At 42.5% G+C, this 20,663-nt stretch overlaps 1 protein-coding gene across 1 annotated transcript; it reads left to right on the forward strand.

The window, feature by feature from the left end:
- Window positions 1-6,467: 6,467 nt before the first annotated feature.
- On the forward strand, window positions 6,468-19,186 carry LOC142217867 (uncharacterized). Its single transcript, XM_075286189.1, has 10 exons — window positions 6,468-6,546; window positions 10,065-10,111; window positions 11,038-11,182; window positions 12,625-12,737; window positions 14,162-14,236; window positions 14,557-14,659; window positions 15,395-15,501; window positions 16,264-16,448; window positions 18,599-18,788; window positions 19,118-19,186. Exons 1-10 carry the CDS (start codon window positions 6,468-6,470, stop codon window positions 19,184-19,186), a joined length of 1,113 nt encoding a protein of 370 aa, XP_075142290.1.
- Window positions 19,187-20,663: the final 1,477 nt, after the last annotated feature.

The following is a 20,663-nucleotide window of genomic DNA, read 5'->3' on the forward strand; positions in this document are numbered from 1 at the left end:
ATTCTAATGAACCTTACTTTAATGTCTGAATGAATTACCATCATTAGAGTAAAGTGTAATGAACTAACCTTACCCCACCTGAGTAATAGATGAGGTGTTTCTGGTCTAGGCCCCTCCCTGCTACCTATGGCCCTCGGAGATGAGACGTCATCCTTGGACATGTGCACTTTATTATGTTGTTGGATCTAAATAACCAGGGATGTTTTTCAGCATTGATGCGGTGCTGGACAATAACCTTACTCCCCCCCCCCCCCTTTACATATTTGGTTTCTTGGTCTTTTGTATTTTTCTGGTCATGCTTTCAGAAGTACAGCACTCCGCTATCTCTGACACTCCCAATGAAGTGAATAGGAGTGCCGACCCGATCAGGAAAATGGGGGCTAAAGTCCCACTTGCACCCTCTTTCTGAATGAAGTGCCAGTGACTGCCATGACCAGCTCTCTAGTCTACCTGAATTTTGCAGCCCCATAGCGGTGAATGGAGCAGTGGTTACACGTGTACACCAGGAGGGGGGCGGGGGACGTTCAGTTCCCCATTCTCCTGATCACTGAAGGGGCAGAGCAGTTGGACCCCCAGTGATGTGACCCTTATCCTCTCTCCTGTGTGTTCCTGTCCCAACAAGGTCAATGGGCCCCTTATGACAGAATCCTTATATAAGAACAGAAAAAGCCTTGTACAGCAGAATTATTTGTGGTAAGTGAAGTACACATCTGGAGCCACTAGATGGTGCTATTCACTAACTTTATTTCCTCCTGGACACATTGGGATAGTGTCGCCTCAACCTTCATGGATTGGTTATACAACTATCAAAAAAAGTGTATTTTTGGCCTCCAGACTAGTTGCACAATGTGTTTACCTTGCATTACCATGTGATTCAAATAGTGGAGCTTAAAATGTTTCACTATATAGATACAGAAAAGTCTGTGCGCTGACATTTACAGTGTAATAGTATAAAAGCAGGGAGCCTGGACCTGTAGCCATTGCTTCAAGGTTTTGCAGCTTTTGAAGTTTGGATCATGTGGTGCATGTTGTTTCCTGTCCAGCCTTTCCTCTTAAAGGGATTTTCATGGCTGAAGAATAGGTCCTCAATACCAGATAGGTGGGTGTCTGTCCCCCGACACCTCCACCGATCATCAGTTCTTGGAAACTGATATACAAAGAATGGAGCAGGAAGCGGACAGCTGTGTTCTCTGTGTAGTCACCAGATCTGTTACTGCGGATTGGTGCCTATTCATTTCAAGGGCACCTAAATTGCAGTGACACATTCCTGCCACTGCACAGAGAACAGCACTGTCCTGAGGCGTAACTTGAATTTTAAGGTCCCAATGCAACAGGGCCCCTACCTACCTAGTGACAGTTAGAACAATGGTATATTTTATGTAGCAGGGGGACCTTTAAGGGAGCCCTAAGGATCCAGTGACTGGTAGCACTGTTACTACTATACCTCTTATAGCTATCTGCTTCCTGCTCCATTCTCTGTATATCAGCTCCTGCGACCTGCTGATCGGTGGGGGTGCTAGGAGTCAGAACTCCATAGATCTAATATCAGTGACGTGATTTACGCCCAGAAATATGCGCGGTCTATCTTACAGGGGTTCTCCAGGGAGTGTTTAAACATGTTGTGGTTCTATTTGGGACTGGTTTCCGGGCTGTTTCTGACAGCAGGACATATGATTGTGACAAGTACCTGGCACCCAAGTTGTTCATCCTCCTCTCTCGTGGTCACTAATACTAGTTGTACCAAGAGGACTGGCTTTACTATTTCAATGATCTAGTCAGCCAGCCCCGTGTAGTATAAGAGTGGTTGGAGGAGACTGGGTACTGATTGGTGGTTACAATCACATGACATTGGATCAAAATTCAAGGTTAAACCAAATTAGAACCACAAAGGAATTTTTTAAACAGTCCCTGGAGAACCCCTTTAAAGGGAGTCTATCATTGGTGGTTTTGAGATAGACATTCCTGGATAGAAGAACTCACAGAAATCTATGATAGGCAGCCCCTAATATTAGCAAGAGTCACAGAGGGGGATATATTCCCATTAGGAACTGGAGATAAATATAAAACTTCACTTTTATTTGTAGGATTAATAATGCTGTTTGCAACTCACAACATAAACGAATTGTCAATGTATAAAAACAACATCAAGTGAGAGTGGGGTTGATGGGGAGAAAAGTGGAACACAGATCTGTCCCTACGCTTGAAGAGGACCTTCCATGGTCCGGGACACAGGCAGTTCTATATACTGCTGGAAAGCCGACAGTGCGCTGAATTCAGAGCACTGTCGGCTTTCCCGATCTGTGCCCCGGGTAAAGCGCTATCGGTCCCGGTACCGTAGCACTTTACAGTCAGAAGGGCGTTCCTGACAGTCAGTCATGTACGTCCTTCTGCCTCGCGGCGCCTATCGCACTGTACAGTGTGAGTGGGGAGGAACGCCCCCTCCCTCTGCTCACAGTGCTCGTCCATAGACGAGTATTATCAGGAGAGGAGGGGGCGTTCCTCCCCACTCACAAAGTACAGCACGATAGGAGCTGCTGTGGAGAAGGATGTTCCTGACTGTCAGAAACGCCCTTCTGACTGTAAAGCGCTACAGTACCGGGACCGATAGCGCTTTACCCGGGGCACAGATCGGAAAAGCCGACAGTGCTCTGAATTCAGCGCACTGTTGGCTTTCCAGCAGTATATAGAACTGCCTGTGCCCCAAACCATGAAAGGTCCTCTTTAAGCGTAGGGACAGATCTGTGTTCCACTTTTCTCCCTATCAACCCCACTCTCACTTGATGTTGTTTTTATAAATTGACAATTCGTTTATGTTGTGAGTTGCAAACAGCATTATTAATCCTACAAATAAAAGTGAAGTTTTATATTTATCTCCAGTTCCTAATGGGAATATATCCCCCTCTGTGAACATTCCTGGATAGCCTTTAAAAAGGCTATTTTACTACTACCTTTTTCTCAATTCTCCCCGCCGTTCCGTTGTAATCCTGGCTAATTACTTTATGTAAATGAGCCCACTGAGCACCCTGGGTATTCCCCAGGGCATGCAAGCGTCCCCCCACGTCATTCCTTTATTCACGCCCCTCCATTGCTTGTGCCCTGTTTTCCCTCCTCCTCCGTGGATGTTCTTCCAGCCAGATTGCGCTGCTGCATTTGATCTTTCGGGCATGTGCAGTTCCACTCTGTTCAGTACTGCGCTGAACATGCCCGAGTGCCATTTTGTTGTGGCTACTTATAGAACTCGGCATACTGCTCAGTATGCCGTTCTATAACGAGCTACACCAAAATGGTGATCAGGCATGCGTAAGTACTGCGCTGAACAGAGTGGAACTGCACATGCCCGAGAGTTCAAATGCAGCAGCGCAATCTGGCTGGAAGAACATCCACGGAGGAGGAGGGAAGACAGGGCACAAGCAATGGAGGGGCGTGAATAAAGGAATGACGTGGGGGGACGCTTGCATGCCCTGGGGAATACCCAGGGTGCTCAGTGGGCTCATTTACATATAGTAATTAACCAGGATTACAACAGAACGGTGGGGAGAATAGCCGTTAGGCTATCCAGGAATGTCTTTATCTCAAAACCACTGACACCAATGATAGAATCTCATTCACATCTGCGCCTGGTCTCCGCTCTGCAGGTTTTAGTTTCCTGCACAAAACAGGGCAAGAGACGGAAACCTGCAGAACTCTTTCAAACCCATTAATTTAAATGGGTTTGAAAAGTGTCCGGCCGTGAGCGTTTTATGCTCTTCGTGGCGAAACCGTTTTTTTTTTTTAAACCGGACACAGAGTTGGAAATGCAGTACTCTGTGTCCGGTTTTAAAAAAAAAAAAACTGCATAAAACGCTCATCGGCGCTCACAGCCGGACACTTTTCACGGCTGGACTCTGCATGACTGGTTTCCATCTTCTGCATGCAGATAACCTGATAACTGAGACCGGGCGCTAGTGTGAACCCAGAGTAAGGGAGCATTCACACGGTGTTACGTGCCGCGAGATTTGGCACGTAGACGCCGCGTGACCCTTTGCGTGCCGTACACGCTCCCATTCATTTCAATGGGAGCGGGGAGTGTATGCGCCGCGCTAGTTTGCGGCCGTAAATAAATGCACGGCCGCAAACTAGCGCGGCGCATACGCTGCCCGCTCCCATTGAAATGAATGGGAGCGTGTACGGCACGCAAAGGGTCACGCGGCGTCTACGTGCCAAATCTCGCGGCACGTAAGACCGTGTGAATGCTCCCTAAGTGTGACAATTAACTGAATCTTTCCCTACAAAGCTATAGAGAACTGCTCAGCTCCTCCTGCACTTTGCACCTTTCATGTGTACTGTTCTATCTGAATAGTGCTATATTGCAGTACTTACTACACAATATCACTTTGTCATGGAGTTCATTAATAGTCCTCCTCCTTTGTGAGTCACAGCAGCAAAAATAGTCTGAGCTGCAACAATACAAGAACTGACTACAGACCCTTTTACAGCAGTTTGCCTGGCAGTGATCGGGAATAGTCGATCCCGGGAGTGATTGTTCCTATTATTGCCCTCATTGGCTGCATTTAGGTCTTTTCTCCCCATACAGTTTGCAGCACATCACCCTGTGTACAGGTCATTTATGTTAAACTGTAAACGGATGGCATTGACTGTAACGGGTCTGCCATGTATCTACTATGTTCTCTGTCGTTTTGCATGTCTGTCTTCCATGATTTTAAGCAGACGATGCAGAGGTTCCTAACATTGCGACCCATACAAGTGTGAACACGTTTCTGCCTTTAGGCCTGGTTCACATCTGCGTTCGGTATTCCGTTTGGGGAGTCCGCATTGGGATCCCCTAAGGAAAACACCAAATGCATTGACAAGCGGTGAGCTCATGAAAGCACACGCACCCCATAGACTATTATGAGGTCCGTGTGTTTTCCGTGCGGAGAGGAAAGTAGATCATGAAGTACTCTTCTCTGCACATGTTCCATGACCGCACATGACCATAGACTGTATATCACATGATCATGGACTGTAGATCACATGACCGTGCACTGTATATCACATGACCATGGACTAATCTTTATCAGTTGGACAGAATAACAGCAATTCATCTAGAAAACCAAGATGAATTGATACAGAAAGTATATTGGAAAATTGTACAACTTTTCTTTTCTGAATCTGGAGAATCCCTTTAATTGTTAAACATTGTTACACCTCTATATCGTTTTTGATATTCTAGCAAAATTCTAACTTTGACTTGTACAAAAAAAATAAATGTAGTAAGCGTTCTCTTGGTCTATACGACCGTATTATCACTTTTACTCTGTCATTTATTAACCAGCCATTGTGTCTTCTCCAAACTCCATGCGCAAACAGATAATAATAAATGATTGCTGATTCATTTTCCCATTTTCCCCATCTTAATTTATTTCCAGGCCGACCCTATTAATTTGTGCCGCGTCTGCTTTAGTTTTCCCTCCTTTATCACCACGGCTGTCACCACCTCCGTTTGCTGGAGGAAAATGCATCGCCGTCTTATTTAAAATGTCACAAAACTCTATAACTGTTTTGGATAAAATTGAATAATTTATTTGTTTTCTGCTGTGCAAATGTCTATCCCGGAAGGCAATTCATTGTGAATACACTGATGTATGGCGCAGTCATTACGGGAGACGCCAGAATATTTTTGCTTAATAAATAGCAAATGTTCGCTTTATTTGTTCATGTAAAATGTAACATTTGCGTTTTTATGCCACCGCCTGCCTGCGAGACTGTAGACACAGATCTAAGGCCATTTATAAGCCGGAGATGTGTGCAAGGATTTATAACCAAGCAAACAAAAAAAAAAAATCGGGGTACATTTACTTTTTATTTTATTTTATTTTGCAATGATCGGTCCCGGTAATAATTACGGGGTGTTAGTAGATGACCCTTCCCCCTGCCCCCCCTGTGGTGATGTATCTGACCTGCTTGACAAGTCTTCAGTTTACTGGATTATCAACAGTGGAAATTAGAGATGAACGAGTAGTATTCGATCGAATACCTCGACGTCATAGGAATGCGTGTAAGCGGCCGAACACTGTTCGGCCGCTTACACGCATTCCTATGGCGGCGAGGTATTCGATCGAATACTACTCTCTCATCTCTAGTGGAAACCTTTTTCTCTAGAGGAATGTTATTACTGATGCCATTTTGGGGAACATATCGTTTTGGATGCTTTTTAGACCTTTTTTTTGCAGTGGCAGATAGACAATGACAATTCTGATATTATTAGAATTTTTTTATACGGTTTTGTTCACTGTTTAGGTAAAATTAACATTACAGTTGTTTTGCACAAATTACTGCAGACATGGCAATACTCAATGTGTTAGGATTTACTAATTTATTTTTTATTTTAACAAATTTTTTGGCACAGCCTAATAGGGATACACTGAAGGCAGACCCAAGGGGAAGAGAGGGGTCTATGTGCTTTGTAGGGTCTGTTTGAAAACAGCATGGACGTCACAGGGATGATCTACATGTGCGATCCGTGCTCTCCACAGACCCAGTGTGCCTGGGCCACAAAAAGGACAGGTCCTATTCCTATCTAGAGTTTTGCCTTGTCCTGAGATATGTGCCAGGCTCAAGGAAAATAATGGGTCAATGTTCTAGCTGTGAAAAACATAGCCAGCAGTGTGTGTACAAGCAAAGTTTGGTAGCAAAATTATCTCTGGATGTACATCTAGATGGAACAAATACACAGTTAAGCCCACTATTCTTGCCCTTCTAAGGGTTCATTTTATTTATTTTTTATGCTTACTTGTATAGCACCATCATATTCCGCAGCGCTTTACAGACATTGTCGGTCACTGTCCCATACAGGGCTCACAATCTACATTCCCTATCAGTATGTCTTTGGAATGTGGGAGGAAACCGGAGTACCCGGAGGAAATCCGTGCAAACATGGGGAGAACATACAAACTCCTTGCAGATATTTTGCTTGGCAGGATTCGTACCCAGGATTCCATTGCTGCAAGGCTGCAGTGCTAACCACTGAGCCACTGTTCAGAGCTAATAGAAGGTTCCATTAACCATTAGTCAGTGACGAGAAGACACAGTCAGCAGGGTGGCTCAGGGGTTAGCACTGTTAACTTGTAGCGATGGAGTCCTGGGTTTGAATCTGATGTCATCTGCATGAGAATTCTTTGAGTTTTCTCCAAGTACTATGGTTTTCTCCTACACTCAAAGACTTATTGACACAACAGAATATTTTGGTGCTGTGCAAGTAAAAACTAAGTAAATAGGGGTAACTAGCCCATGTACTGCTAATACAGTCCTATGAAAAAGTTTGGGCACCCCTATTAATCTTAATCATTTTTAGTTCTAAATATTTTGGTGTTTGCAGCAGCCATTTCAGTTTGATATATCTAATAACTGATGGACACAGTAATATTTCAGGATTGAAATGAGGTTTATTGTACTAACAGAAAATGTGCAATATGCATTAAACCAAAATTTGATCGGTGCAAAAGTATGGGCACCTCAACAGAAAAGTGACATTAATATTTAGTACATCCTCCTTTTGCAAAGATAACAGCCTCTAGTCGCTTCCTGTAGCTTTTAATCAGTTCCTGGATCCTGGATGAAGGTATTTTGGACAAACAATTCAAGTTCAGTTAAGTTAGATGGTCGCCGAGCATGGACAGCCCGCTTCAAATCATCCCACAGATGTTCAATGATATTCAGGTCTGGGGACTGGGATGGCCATTCCAGAACATTGTAATTGTTCCTCTGCATGAATGCCTGAGGATTTGGAGCGGTGTTTTGGATCATTGTCTTGCTGAAATATCCATCCCCGGCGTAACTTCAACTTCGTCACTGATTCTTGAACATTATTCTCAAGAATCTGCTGATACTGAGTGGAATCCATGCGACTCTCAACTTTAACAAGATTCCCGATGCCGGCATTGGCCACACAGCCCCAAAGCATGATGGAACCTCCACCAAATTTTACAGTGGGTAGCATGTGTTTTTCTTGGAATGCTGTTTCTTTTTGGACGCCATGCATAACACCTTTTTTTTATAACCAAACAACTCAATTTTTGTTTCCAAAATGAAGCTGCCTTGTCCAAATGTGCTTTTTCATACCTCAGGCAACTCTATTTGTGGCGTACGTGCAGAAACGGCTTCTTTCTCATCACTCTCCCATACAGCTTCTATTTGTGCAAAGTGCGCTGTATATTTGACCGATGCACAGTGACACCATCTGCAGCAAGATGATGCTGCAGCTCTTTGGAGGTGGTCTGTGGATTGTCCTTGACTGTTCTCACCATTCTTCTTCTCTGCCTTTCTGATATTTTTCTTGGCCTGCCACTTCTGGGCTTAACAAGAACTGTCCCTGTGGTCTTCCATTTCCTTACTATGTTCCTCACAGTGGAAACTGACAGGTTAAATCTCTGAGACAACGTTTTGTATCCTTCCCCTGAACAACTATGTTGAACAATCTTTGTTTTCAGATCATTTGAGAGCGGGCTGTCCATGTTCGGCGACCATCAAACTTAACTGAACTTGAATTGTTTTGTAGAAAGAAATGGTCCAAAATACCTTCATCCAGGATCCAGGAACTGATTAAAAGCTACAGGAAGCGACTAGAGGCTGTTATCTTTGCAAAAGGAGGATGTACTAAATATTAATGTCACTTTTCTGTTGAGGTGCCCATATTTTTGAACCGGTCAAATTTTGGTTTAATGCATATTGCGCATTTTCTGTTAATACAATAAACCTCATTTCAATCCTGAAATATTACTGTGTCCATCAGTTATTAGATATATCAAACTGAAATGGCTGTTGCAAACACCAAAATATTTAGAACTAAAAATGATTAAGATTAATAGGGGTGCCCAAACTTTTTCATAGGACTGTATATAGCAGAAGGGCTATGAAACCTTGCAAATGGAGCAAGATAGATAATGTAATGTGTAAGGTAAAGCAGTTTGGTGCAAGTTAAATATGATCCTGGAGACGGAGATCCCTTTAATGCTCTTTGGCCCCGAAAAATGTCTAACAGTCCCGACATGGCATTTGCCTCTGATGCCTGGTGGACCTTCCATCCAACATATCATGTGACAAACATGAATGTTCTTGTTGCAGGCAGCAGATTATGCCTTTTTGTCGTTGAAATGTCTGTATTGATTGATCTTTTTCTTATGTGACAGAAATACATTTCATCTCTTCTGCTTTCAGTGGAATCACAATTTCATGACATCTAATTGATATTATATGTGATTGAATTTCTATCACGTTGGAAAATGATTTCTATTATGTATTTTCTATTCAAATACGGTAGTTTTGTCGTCCTTAAAATCCCTTTTACTTGTTGCTAGTATATCTGCATATATTCTCCATTGCTCACCGAAAGTCTTCACTCACTTTGAATCTGTCTTGGTCTCCCAAGGTAGAGACTGTCAGCTCACTGAAACATCAAATTACATGTCCCTGTAGAAGTCTATAAGGGGAGAGGAAGAGGAATAGCGGAGTGAGAGAAGCAGAAACATTCTCTCTACATATTACACAACCCCGTACTCCATACACAGTAACATTCAGTGAGAGGCAGGAACAGAAGGAATGGGAAGAATAAAGAGATGCAGGATTTCACACAAAGGAGACAGTGTGTTAATGAAGTATATTATGAAGCAGAGTCTCCATTTTTCTCCATACACTTTTTATATGGGAGACCTCACTGCAGCTAGAATCAACCTACTACAGAGGGGGGGAATTATATTATATAGACAAGCCATATAATGCCCAAAATTTCTGTTATCCCTCATACACACATACTGAAGCTTATACTGAAAAGTCATGCAAAAATTTAGGTACACATCACATAAAAAAAAAAAAAAATGTCCATCTTGTGATGTCTTTACAAGAAATGGTCAATCTATAGAGATCTACTCCAAGTGTTGCAGTGTTATTTTACTACTTTTCACGTGATATTGTATGGACAGTGTTGAACCACGTACATATACTGTATACAATGTCTTTCTATTGTAATTGTATAATTGATGATTAGTATGGACACATCAGTTTTTTACTCTTTTATTTTTGTTTTATAGAATCTCCGTATAAAAATAAGAATTTTTCCCCGGTAATTCGAGACCAGGTAAATACAGTAACACGACTACTAACTGTCCAGAATAGGATGGGAAAGTCACCATTTTTTTCTAAATTATTGGGTTTTATCCATATTAGCTGTGATGCAATAATGTAAACACTGGGAGTGAAGTTTATATAAAAAGTTCCAAAAGATTTTCACTGTTTCCACCCAATATATAGCTTTTTTGAGTTCCCCTTGGTTTTTTGGTAACAATATATTATGTTATGGGCTATTGAGGGAGCATTATACTGTGTGTTGGCCTTTCGTGATTTTACTGTGTGGTCACCTGGGGACATTACATAATTTGTGGTGGAATTAAGAAGTCGCATACTACCCAACTTTCAAAGCCCTGAAAGAGAATGTGCTGTGCTATACTGTACACTTCCAAATTGCCTCTGCACGTTCCTACCCATTTGTCTTTGTGGCCCCACACAGTATAATGCCTCTACAGTCACACGGACATGGTATGACCCCACATTATAATGTTCCCATCCAGCTCTCTCCACAGTATAAAGTCCTCTTGCCCTTGTAGTATAAACAACCTCTTCTGGTGCACTCAAAGTTTAATGTCTCCCTCTGTTCCTACTATGTGCTGCACTTGTTCCCTGTTGCTGGAACAGCTGATCTGTTTGGGGTCTAGGTGTCAGACCCCCACAGTTCAGTTACTGATGATAATCTATCTTATGGATAGATGATAAATATGGGAATCCATGTGGGGTTGGAAAACCCTTTTCTAGTGAATGTCTTCTGGTGGTATACTTTACTATAGTTGAAAAAATAAAAGCTCTTCCAAATGTTTCCCCAATTGGACAATTCATCCCTAATAGTGATTCTGATTATCCTGCAATCTGTCAAGTGCACTATTGTAAATCGAGGCTGGGGAGTCTGGGATTATAGACAGCACATCATAATGTACTTTCCTGTCTTTGCAGATCACTGCCACTGCCTTCAGAGATTTGGCCATTTCCCAGTCTTCCTGTCCACAGTCTACAGAAGCCCCCTCAGTCAGCCATCCATGCAAATCCATATTGAAGATTACAGATGAATACGAAGACAGTGTCTGCTTATCACCACTAGGTAAGGGCTTGGTTATGCAGATGTCAGCAAGAGCGGATCCCACTTGGCAGTAAATGCATTCCTGCCATGACAGATGTGAACACTGCATGTCCGATCACATCCTGAAATATTCCATGTAACGCAGGTTATAAGATAACTTGGCCCCAGAATCAATACAGTCCACAAACTTTACTAAAAAATACAAAATATAAATCTGATTTAAATTACTGCAAAAATTAAAAAAAAAAGATATATTTTTTTTCTTGCAAGCAGCACCTCTCTCTTTCTCAGAGACCACACGGACCCCATTATAGTCTATGGGGTCTGTGTGGTTTCTTAGGTAACTGCTTTTTAATGCGTATAGGTTTCCATTCAAGGGGGTCCCAAAGCGAACTCCCCAAACACTGATGTGAACCAGCCCTTAGATTTGCAAAAGTGATGGTTGTGTTTTACATTTTACAATTGCTTCTGTTATTAACCCTTTCTTACAATGATCTGTTCTAAATAGATTGTCCAAAACGTTACCTAAAGATACCCCCAAATTAAGCATTATTTATATAAGACTGGATTACTTGTTGTTATGGTGAGATGGTCAGTACATTTATATTGGTTAGTATTGTCATTTATACCTGAGATGGAACTAGTCAGGGTAGTCAAAACGGAAATATTGGACTTCTATGTATCTGCAAAGGAATTTATTACTATTTTGACCTTGGAGTCACAGTTCATTGCTGGGCATTCTGCCCTGTATTATTATTGCACCCACACCTGCTTGTGGTATAAGTAATTCTGATAAGAGCTTTCATGTATATACATTCTCCTAATCTACAAATATAGAATTACATTTAAAGGGGTTGTCCAGTTTCAGGCACATGTTATTGTTTGTATAATGAAAAGTTGTACAATTTTCCAATATACTTTCTGTATCAATTCCTCATGGTTTCTAGATCTCTGCTTGCTGTCATTCATTCTGATTACTTCCAGTGGATAAGAATCAGTCCATGGTCATGTGATGTACCGTCCATGGTCATGTGATATACAGTCCATGGTCATGTGATGTACCGTCCATGGTCATGTGATATACAGTCCATGCTCATGTGATATACAGTCCATGCTCATGTGATATACAGTCCATGGTCATGTGATGTACCATCCATGGTCATGTGATATACAGTCCATGGTCATGTGATGTACCGTCCATGGTCATGTGATGGACACACAGGTGCATCTGCAAGCAACAATTTTCTCTCCAAATGTTTCATGCGGAATCCACACAGACCCCATTATAGTCTATGATATTCAAATGTTCCCTTAGGTAACTGCTTTTTAATGCATATAGGAGTCTGCTTCCCCAAGCAGACTCCCCGAACGGAAACCCGAACACAGATGTGAACCGGGCCTAAAGTACGGTAGATGTTTTTGTGTTTTTTGGATATGTGAGTGTATATTTCTTTTCTTTACAGATATAGATAACTTTTTGACCCCAATCCTGTCTCCTGCGTTCCATACCAGTTCTCTTAGTGAGGAAGAATCACTACAGTCCTGTGTAATAAAAGCAAAGACCACTGACTTGGAGGTAATAACTTCTTAGTACACCTACTGGGTAACCTTAGGAGTGAAATAACAACATCCCAATGATCAGCTATTATTGCCTGGGCACTTATGGCCATCCATACAATTCCCCTGCATACTGTATTACATGGTGGCCATTCAGATGAACCTGACTGGGTCCACCAGATACGCAGCAACTGTTCACTCACTCATAAAGGATAGCCCCAAGTTGTGGCGTTCCCTCTATGACGTCTATATGCCCTAATATAACATATGGGCAGGGGTTGTCCTAATAGTGATGTTATAGATGTCTCTTGGCACAACTCATTACAAATGGCTTACTATTGGGCCTTGTTACATTCAATCTGCAGTGCACAAAAGCAACCATTCAGTGATTTGAATGTGTATATCTAGAATGTCCTGCCTCTCTCCATCGGATATATCTACCACTATTGCTAATGTTCTTATATACTAAAGTTTTATTTATACATGGCCTCAGTTTCTTTAGTTGCCACGGGCATCCATCATCCAATATTCCTTGTCGCTGACTATTAAAGGGGTTGTCCCATCTCAAGGATCCTATCTATACTGTTAGCTCATTTAAATTGAAGCCTTTTCGTAAATATATAGCTTTAGAAATTCTGCTTTGTTTGCCTGCTATGTGAATATATTCCTAACATTGTTTACACTGTGTTGCTATAACCACGGACGTGGGAGATAGGACAAGTGACATCACTTACTCAGTGCCGGCAGGACAATCCATTCAGATAATTGCAGGCTGTTGATAAATCCGAGTCTGTTATCTCTCTATGTAAACACATAGATAACACCGAGTCCGTTCTGTACAAGACTCTGCATATTATCTGATCTACAAAAGGATTGTGTATCCTGTTCAGCAGGAGGAGGAGAGAGAAAAATACAGGAAGTGAGAAGCAGACATTGCAGGTAGCCTGGCTGAAAGACTGAGATGGAAGAACCCCTTTAAAGGGATCCTATCATTGGATACCATTTTTTTTTCTAACACGTAGGCTATTCTTCTCCTACCTTTAGATGTCTTCTCTGCGCTGCCGATCAGTAGAAATCTGGGTTTTCTTCGGTATGTAAATGAGTTATCTCGCAGCACTGGGGGCAGTCCTCAGCATTCAAACAGCACTAGGGGCGTCCCCAATGCTGGGAGAGAACTCTACAGTGATGACTCCATCTTCTTCTGGAACGGCCTCTCCCTGTGTCTTCTTCCGTCCTGGGTTTCCATCTTCTAGGCGTGCACAGTCGGACCTCAGGCAGAGCCAACTGTGCATGCCCATGGCCACAAGAAAATGGCTGCTTACAAAGCTCACTGTGTAAGAAATCAGCAGAACCGTGAGGGCTGCTTTATGTTCTATCTTGCTTATATAGCGCCAGCATATTCTGCAGCTCCTTCATATTGTCATCACCCACTGTCCCCATTAGGGATCACAATCTGAATCTCCAGACATCATATCCTTGGAGTGTGGAAGGAAACTGGAGAAACCTTGGCCCTGCAAGGTAACACCGCTAACTCCGCAGCCACTGTGCGGCCTTACAGTATAGGGTTGTGAGCTAGCATTCATGTCTAATAGAAAGTCAAATAAGCTAAAGCTGGTGAGACATATAAATGTCATTGTAAAAAAAAAATCTCCACTTAGTTCTTCAATTACAGAAAGAATCAGCGATTTCCACTTCCCCGGTCCTGGAAGAGGGTTGTGGTGAACATAGATTTTAACTATTCATGGAAAAACATTACCGTGACTAGAAAGTGAATTTTTAAGCAGCGATTATTATACTCGCCATGGAATGAACTGAAGTCTGTTTTTCCTTTTTACCAGGCTTCATTAATTTCAGAGAGAGAAGAATTTCTTGAGAATAATGACCCGGCTGTTAACCCTGAATGTAAAAATGAGCCTGGAGATATTCCTCCAAAACTTGAAGGTAAGTAAGCGTCATGTATTTGTTGTCACAACCACATGTAAGTAGAGGTCTCTGGATCACAATGGTAAGTTCCATCAGTAATGGAGGACACACAAGTTTCAGCGCACTCTGCAGTTATGTCTAGTAAAATGACATCACGATAGAAACCCATTCAATCCCATTATAGACAATGGAGCTAGTTGAGCACCGTGAGCCACTGACGTGACTTATCCAGGAGTATTATGTGTATTGGCCCACTGAAAGGCCCTGTAGTGGGCATGTACTATGTCTAAACCACTAAGGCCCCTGTAGTCTGATACCCCAGGGTTCATGAGCCTCATGCTGCATTTTACTTTTTTGCACACTAGAGGACATAGTTTAGTAAGAAAGGGGTGCGGCATAAAATGTAGCCATGTGTGCACAAATTTGGGAACACATTTTAATGTAAAATTGCAATAAACTAACATTTTTGATAACCCAGCGACTCCATTCCTAGATGCCATTGTAAATCAGTGGTCTCCAACCTATGGCTCCCAGCCTGTTCTCACAGCCTACATCTTTCAGGGCATGTTGGGAGTTGTAGCTCTACAGCCAGAGAGCCACAAGTTGGATACCACAGTATTGTATTAAGATTTGGTTACATGGCCAATAGCTTACACAGATATATAAAATTAATCTTCATTGTAGAATGGAGGCTGACTCAAAAAAAAATACAATAATTTTTTGCATGCAAATCTAATTTTATTTTATATTTAGGCCCTGTATCAAATGAGTTCTGTAAAAGGGCCATGGAGAAAAGTCCTACAGAAAATAGTGCTGGCTCTAAGCAAGGTGATGATATTGCGAAGACCCCACCCATAAAGGTATTATACACTAATCTGTGTCCTATTATCAGTAGGAGCAAACATGGTGCAATCCTAATAGTGAGACCTGGAGCCCAGTGCACAGGTCTCCTAGGACATTAGATGACTTAATATTTACATGGAGGACGCTGGTGACTGATGAAGGATGGAGCACATTTCCTTATCTGTAATTTTGTGAGTTTTAGTAGCAATAAGCAGTGTATGATAAATCATAGCTGACTAGTCAGGATGATGAGTGAGGAGGTATGGGATTAGTGCGCATGATAAATGATGCCGCTTGCAAGTTCTTATGTCATCGTATATTCAGCCAGCTATGGAATAAGAGCTTTCAGCAAATATAATGGGCACAGTACCCATCAACCATTTTATTTTTTTTCCAACCGAACATGTGACTACAACTGCCTTGTTATGCCCCACATTCCCAGCCATTATATGGGTGCCTGCAAAGCCATATTAAGGTTCATTGGCACCCACTTCTAGATTCCTGCTAGACAGTCATGATATATTCCAGATGATTTGGCATGCTTATGACACTCTTAAGTCTACCCCTGCCATCCTCAAAATATGCTATTATACTGATGTCACCGATCTTGCTTGATCAGGGGAATAGCTAAGTTATGGGCTGGTGAAGCATATGCCTCAATTACAAGATGCACAGTGGGTATCAACAAGTTCTGAAAGAAAAGTCAGGTTACAATTCTGCATTCTGCCTCTCGCCAGTTTCTTACCAGTTCTTTAGATTTTTCCCCTTCCTTCCTATAGAAAGTCCAACAATCCAGCTGGGCCATGTTCTCCAAAACTCTCAATCCCACTCCAGTGCCCATAAAGTCATCGATCGACTGCTTCCAGCAATTCAGAAAAGCTGCATTAGCCAAAGAAGAACGGGAGAGAGCACTGAAAGCTCAAGAAGTAAAGAGACAGCAGGAAGACAGAGGAGACTGGATAAGGTCGGAGCCTTTACTTTGGTTTCTTGAATTACCTCTTGAACAAGGATAGAGCTTCTATAGTAGGAGCTTAACACAAATACTAAGTCCTTTGACACTAGCCCCACCTCAGTGAAAACATACAAAGTCCATACACATGTTGTTCCAATTAGATTTAAAGCCTGAGCCCCAGTTCTGTCCTGCACCAAGACTAAACCGCACGTGATGTGAACAGTGTTGGTTGTCTGTAAGACCTAATGCAACACTCAGGAGGGGCAGGGCTGGTATCATGGGTAATATATCAGATGTGGCCGGCTTTCAGGGGGTCCCTGGGTCCCGAAAGTGCACAAAATTTCCTTTTTGATGTCCCTGACTACCCGCCCCCACTCTGATATCTGACAATGACAACAGACAACCAGGCTTCGGGGGTAATCGTTGCTCTTTTACTAGCAGGACAAAGTAATACGAATGTACATATGGAGGAATTCTTCACATACAATACAGCGATCTTTGTAGGTAGTGTCCAATTAGCAGAGGATGGGGCAGAATGCTTTGGATAGTAGTTGCTTGGGTAGTTAACTTGTATATACTTGTAAAGACGGCCTGTATCCAGGGGGTTAGTTCTCAACAACTGGGTACACGTATGTAGGGGAGCGACTAGAAGTGCCAGCAGCGAGCGATCCTCTGTTTGTGCCAGACTAGCTATGGGCTTCTTAAATATAGATTTGTCCCAAAGACTTACTTGGATAGAGAGATACGTGTACACGTCCCAGATGTATGGATAGATGTATGCAGGTCCGTCAACTTTAGTGCTTGTAAGATTGGAGCTTCAGAGGAAAACACTCTCTGAGAAAGATCTTGAGTACAGAGGAAGAGACATCTCTGCTTGCAGGGCTGTGAGAGCTGGCTGCCATTTTTCAGCTCTCCATGTGCTCAGTCTGCTAGCTGTGTCTACACAAAGGACCAAAAGCAAAGCTCTCAACCCCCCTAGAGGGGGTTGTAACTCGACCCCTCCTCCAGACCAAATCAAGGGAGCTTGATTGATCCTGCAGGTCACCTGATTATAATGGACACACCTTCACACTGACAACTCAAATTACAATGGCAAAGTATAGGTAGGTGTAGTTCACAAAAACGTCCACAAGATGGCGCATTAATAGACCCCCTGTGTGCTGGCTCTGGAAAAATAGAAATGCAGGAATGAAGGGGGAGTAAAATCTCTACCTTATATGCAAATGTCCATACCATCTCGGTCTGCAAGGACTATTAAAGGGAATTGGACGAGCAGCACCGGGACATTACACTAATACTGACCACCTCCAGATATGTTCCTCCTGCTTCCTACAAAACCACAGTTACATAGCACATAAAGAGTATGAAAGGTAAGGGACAGTACATGTTACCATCATGGCAACCTGATGAATCAATGTCCAAATCCATACTGCACATAATAGGCTGTTTCTGCAGCAGTCAAAAACACGGCGTTTCTGAAATGTGGGGCCATAGCCTTAGTGATCCTTCTGTATAGCCGCTGACTTTTACCTGTTGTTTAGTCTATGATCTGGAGCACATCCAAATCCTTCTAGGTGACTTTTCTAGAGCCATATGCATAGACGACTACCCCTTTTCCACATATTCTCCTTTGTAGACTCCAAAATAAGTCAGACGACCCCATTTCTGCAGATTACACCATAAATATTTCTCGCATGTCACATCATTGTTATGGAAACCGCATATGAGCAGCCACCCAGAGACCGGCATTTGTTTGTAGGTACTGGTGTAGACCTCGGGTCGTATACCCATGATTTAGAGCAGGGGTAGGGAACGTACGGCTCTCCAGCTGTTGCAAAACTACTCCCAGCAAGCATATTTCTCAGCTGTTCTTGGAACTTCCATGGAAGTGAATGGAGCATGTTGGGAGTTGTAGTTTCACAGCAGCTGGAGAGCCAAAGGTTCCCTACCCCTGATTTAGAGGATCTACCACTTCTAAAGCCTTATGGAAGGATGGCAGTATGTGTTTGGCAATGCTTCTTTATCCACAGAGAAGACACAGCGGCTGTGCGCAGTGAGTTGCTTATATTATACCTTTTATCGCAGTATGACAGCAGGAATAGGATTTGTTGCCATAGATGCAGCCTTCATATTTGCATTGTGACACCTATAATGTCTTACAGAGAACCAAAGGCAATGGATACAAGTAACTTTACATCCTTTGAAACAAAGAGCCCACAAGTGCAGCCTCCAAAAACGCAAGAGCCGTCTAAAGATGTCCATACCCCTGAGGTGATCTCCCTAGAGGGCCAAACTGAGGAAGAACGTAACCTGGCGAGGAAGAAGGAGCAAGAGAGACGCCGCAGGGAGACTGTAAGTGTATATGGTGTATATATTGTATATGTAGTATGGACACAGCTGAGGGTTGTGTGTGTGGGATAGACACATGAAATACTTCTTTGTACTGCGGAGAGCTTTGCCTCTAGCCATCTCACTAGATGTTCCATAAAACAAGCATTTCCTTTAAGGATGTGAACTTGATAAGCAACGGAGGTTATTTGATGTTTCTTTTGATCGCTTCGCTCTCCAGAAGCCTCTAGACGTCCTCTACGATAACCTCTACAGCAAAATGTGACGATGACTCTCCACATCACATCGAAAAGTGTGAATGCATTCATACTGTGTCTTCTTCTCCTTTCCAGATGACCAGAACTATTGACATGTATCTGCAGAGTGATATTATGGCGGATTTTGAAGAAAATCTATGCTGAACCCCGGCCTCGTCGCCTTGTACTGTAAATGTATTTATATTTTTGGTAACTTTTGTAAGAGCGCTTTTACATTTTTAAGGCGCTTAATGTAATCTAATAAAAAAATTTCGAGCCCATTCAGTCTAACATGAAGTCCCCGTCCGAGCTTTCTTGAATCAGACAATGGCTATTGCAGTAATATTCCGGCAGCTCATCTAAAGGCGGATTATACATTTTCTCGCTTGTTGAAGAATTGCCAGACCAAAGCTTTCAAAGGGAAATTGCCCTTTAGAGAGTACGAAAGCTATAGATTATAGATCACATATTATTTCACTTTCTATTTATTTTGTTCCAGCATTGAATAGGCTGTATATGTTGTGTGTTCTGCAAAGTCAATTATTTTTATTTTGTTATACCAACTTCTCATGACTTTTGTTGCCTTTGTATAGCTGTTTAATAAAAGCGGTTATATCCTTAAGGGTGATGTCGATACAGAATACAGCCTATGGCCATGGACGACAGCATTGCCACTCCGCTGATTTACAAGGCCTTGTGTATTAAAGTGACAGGTTTATGTCTGGGTACTATTTACGGTATTTAAAGTACCAAATAACATCTATGTCTCAGTACAGTTATATACAGTATATACTGTATGTGTGTGTGTGTATGTATATATATATATATATATATATATATATATCTATATCCTGACAACTTCTCAATTTCATTAAAAAACAAGGTAGGAAAATATTACATTGATGCAATTCGTCTACTGTTGCTCAGATTGCAAAAAACATATATAATTTCACAAAAAGGGGAAAAGTAAACACATAAATAACCATCGATATGCGTCACATGGGAAAGTATAGTAGTGCCTGACCAAGAGACATAAATCCTATCAACTTATACTGGGTTCACCTCTACATTGTTCAGGTCTCCTGAGAGGCGGACCGCTAAAACAGAGTTCGATGGACCTCATTGACTATACTGGGGTCTGCCGAGAGTATGTTGTTACAAGGCTGGGTTCACACAGTGATTTTTGGACCGGATTTTGACGGGGAATCCGCCTCAATCCGGTCCAAAAAACCATCTCCCATTGACTTCAGTTGGAGCCGTTCACTTTCTTGCCGCGGAATCCACTGCAATGTCCGTGGCACGACACCTCCCTCCCGACTAGGCCCATTCATTTGGGCCTAATCCGGAGCGGAATGCCATGACTGGATGCCATTGCACTGCACCAGCATCCAGTCGCGGCTACCTGTTTTTTGGACCGGATTCTGAGGCTGCCTCAGTCTCAAAATCCAGTCCAAAAAATCCTGTGTGAACCCAGCCTAAAACTGAAACCAGCAGAGGAAAAAGTCCTCCATATAAGCCCCAGTATATGGTGAACGTCAGGTGTGATAGCCCTGTGATCTCACCTATTAAACACTTATATATTCCTGCAACCCTGACTGAGCTATTAAAATTGGTGCGCCCTCACAAAAGCAGTTGTTCGCTG

This window comes from Leptodactylus fuscus, chromosome 9, assembly GCF_031893055.1.
Source record: "Leptodactylus fuscus isolate aLepFus1 chromosome 9, aLepFus1.hap2, whole genome shotgun sequence".
Lineage (NCBI taxonomy): Eukaryota > Metazoa > Chordata > Amphibia > Anura > Leptodactylidae > Leptodactylus > Leptodactylus fuscus.

What these genes read in the sequence shown, in the direction of transcription:
- LOC142217867 (XM_075286189.1), top strand. Translation starts at nt 6,468, where the DNA reads ATGGACGTCACAGGGATGATCTACATGTGCGATCCGTGCTCTCCACAG. An exon ending in CTGGGCCACAAAAAGGACAG is followed by an intron (nt 6,547 to 10,064) that starts GTCCTATTCCTA and finishes TTTGTTTTATAG; the next exon opens with AATCTCCGTATAAAAATAAG. An exon ending in AGAGACGCCGCAGGGAGACT is followed by an intron (nt 18,789 to 19,117) that starts GTAAGTGTATAT and finishes TCTCCTTTCCAG; the next exon opens with ATGACCAGAACTATTGACAT.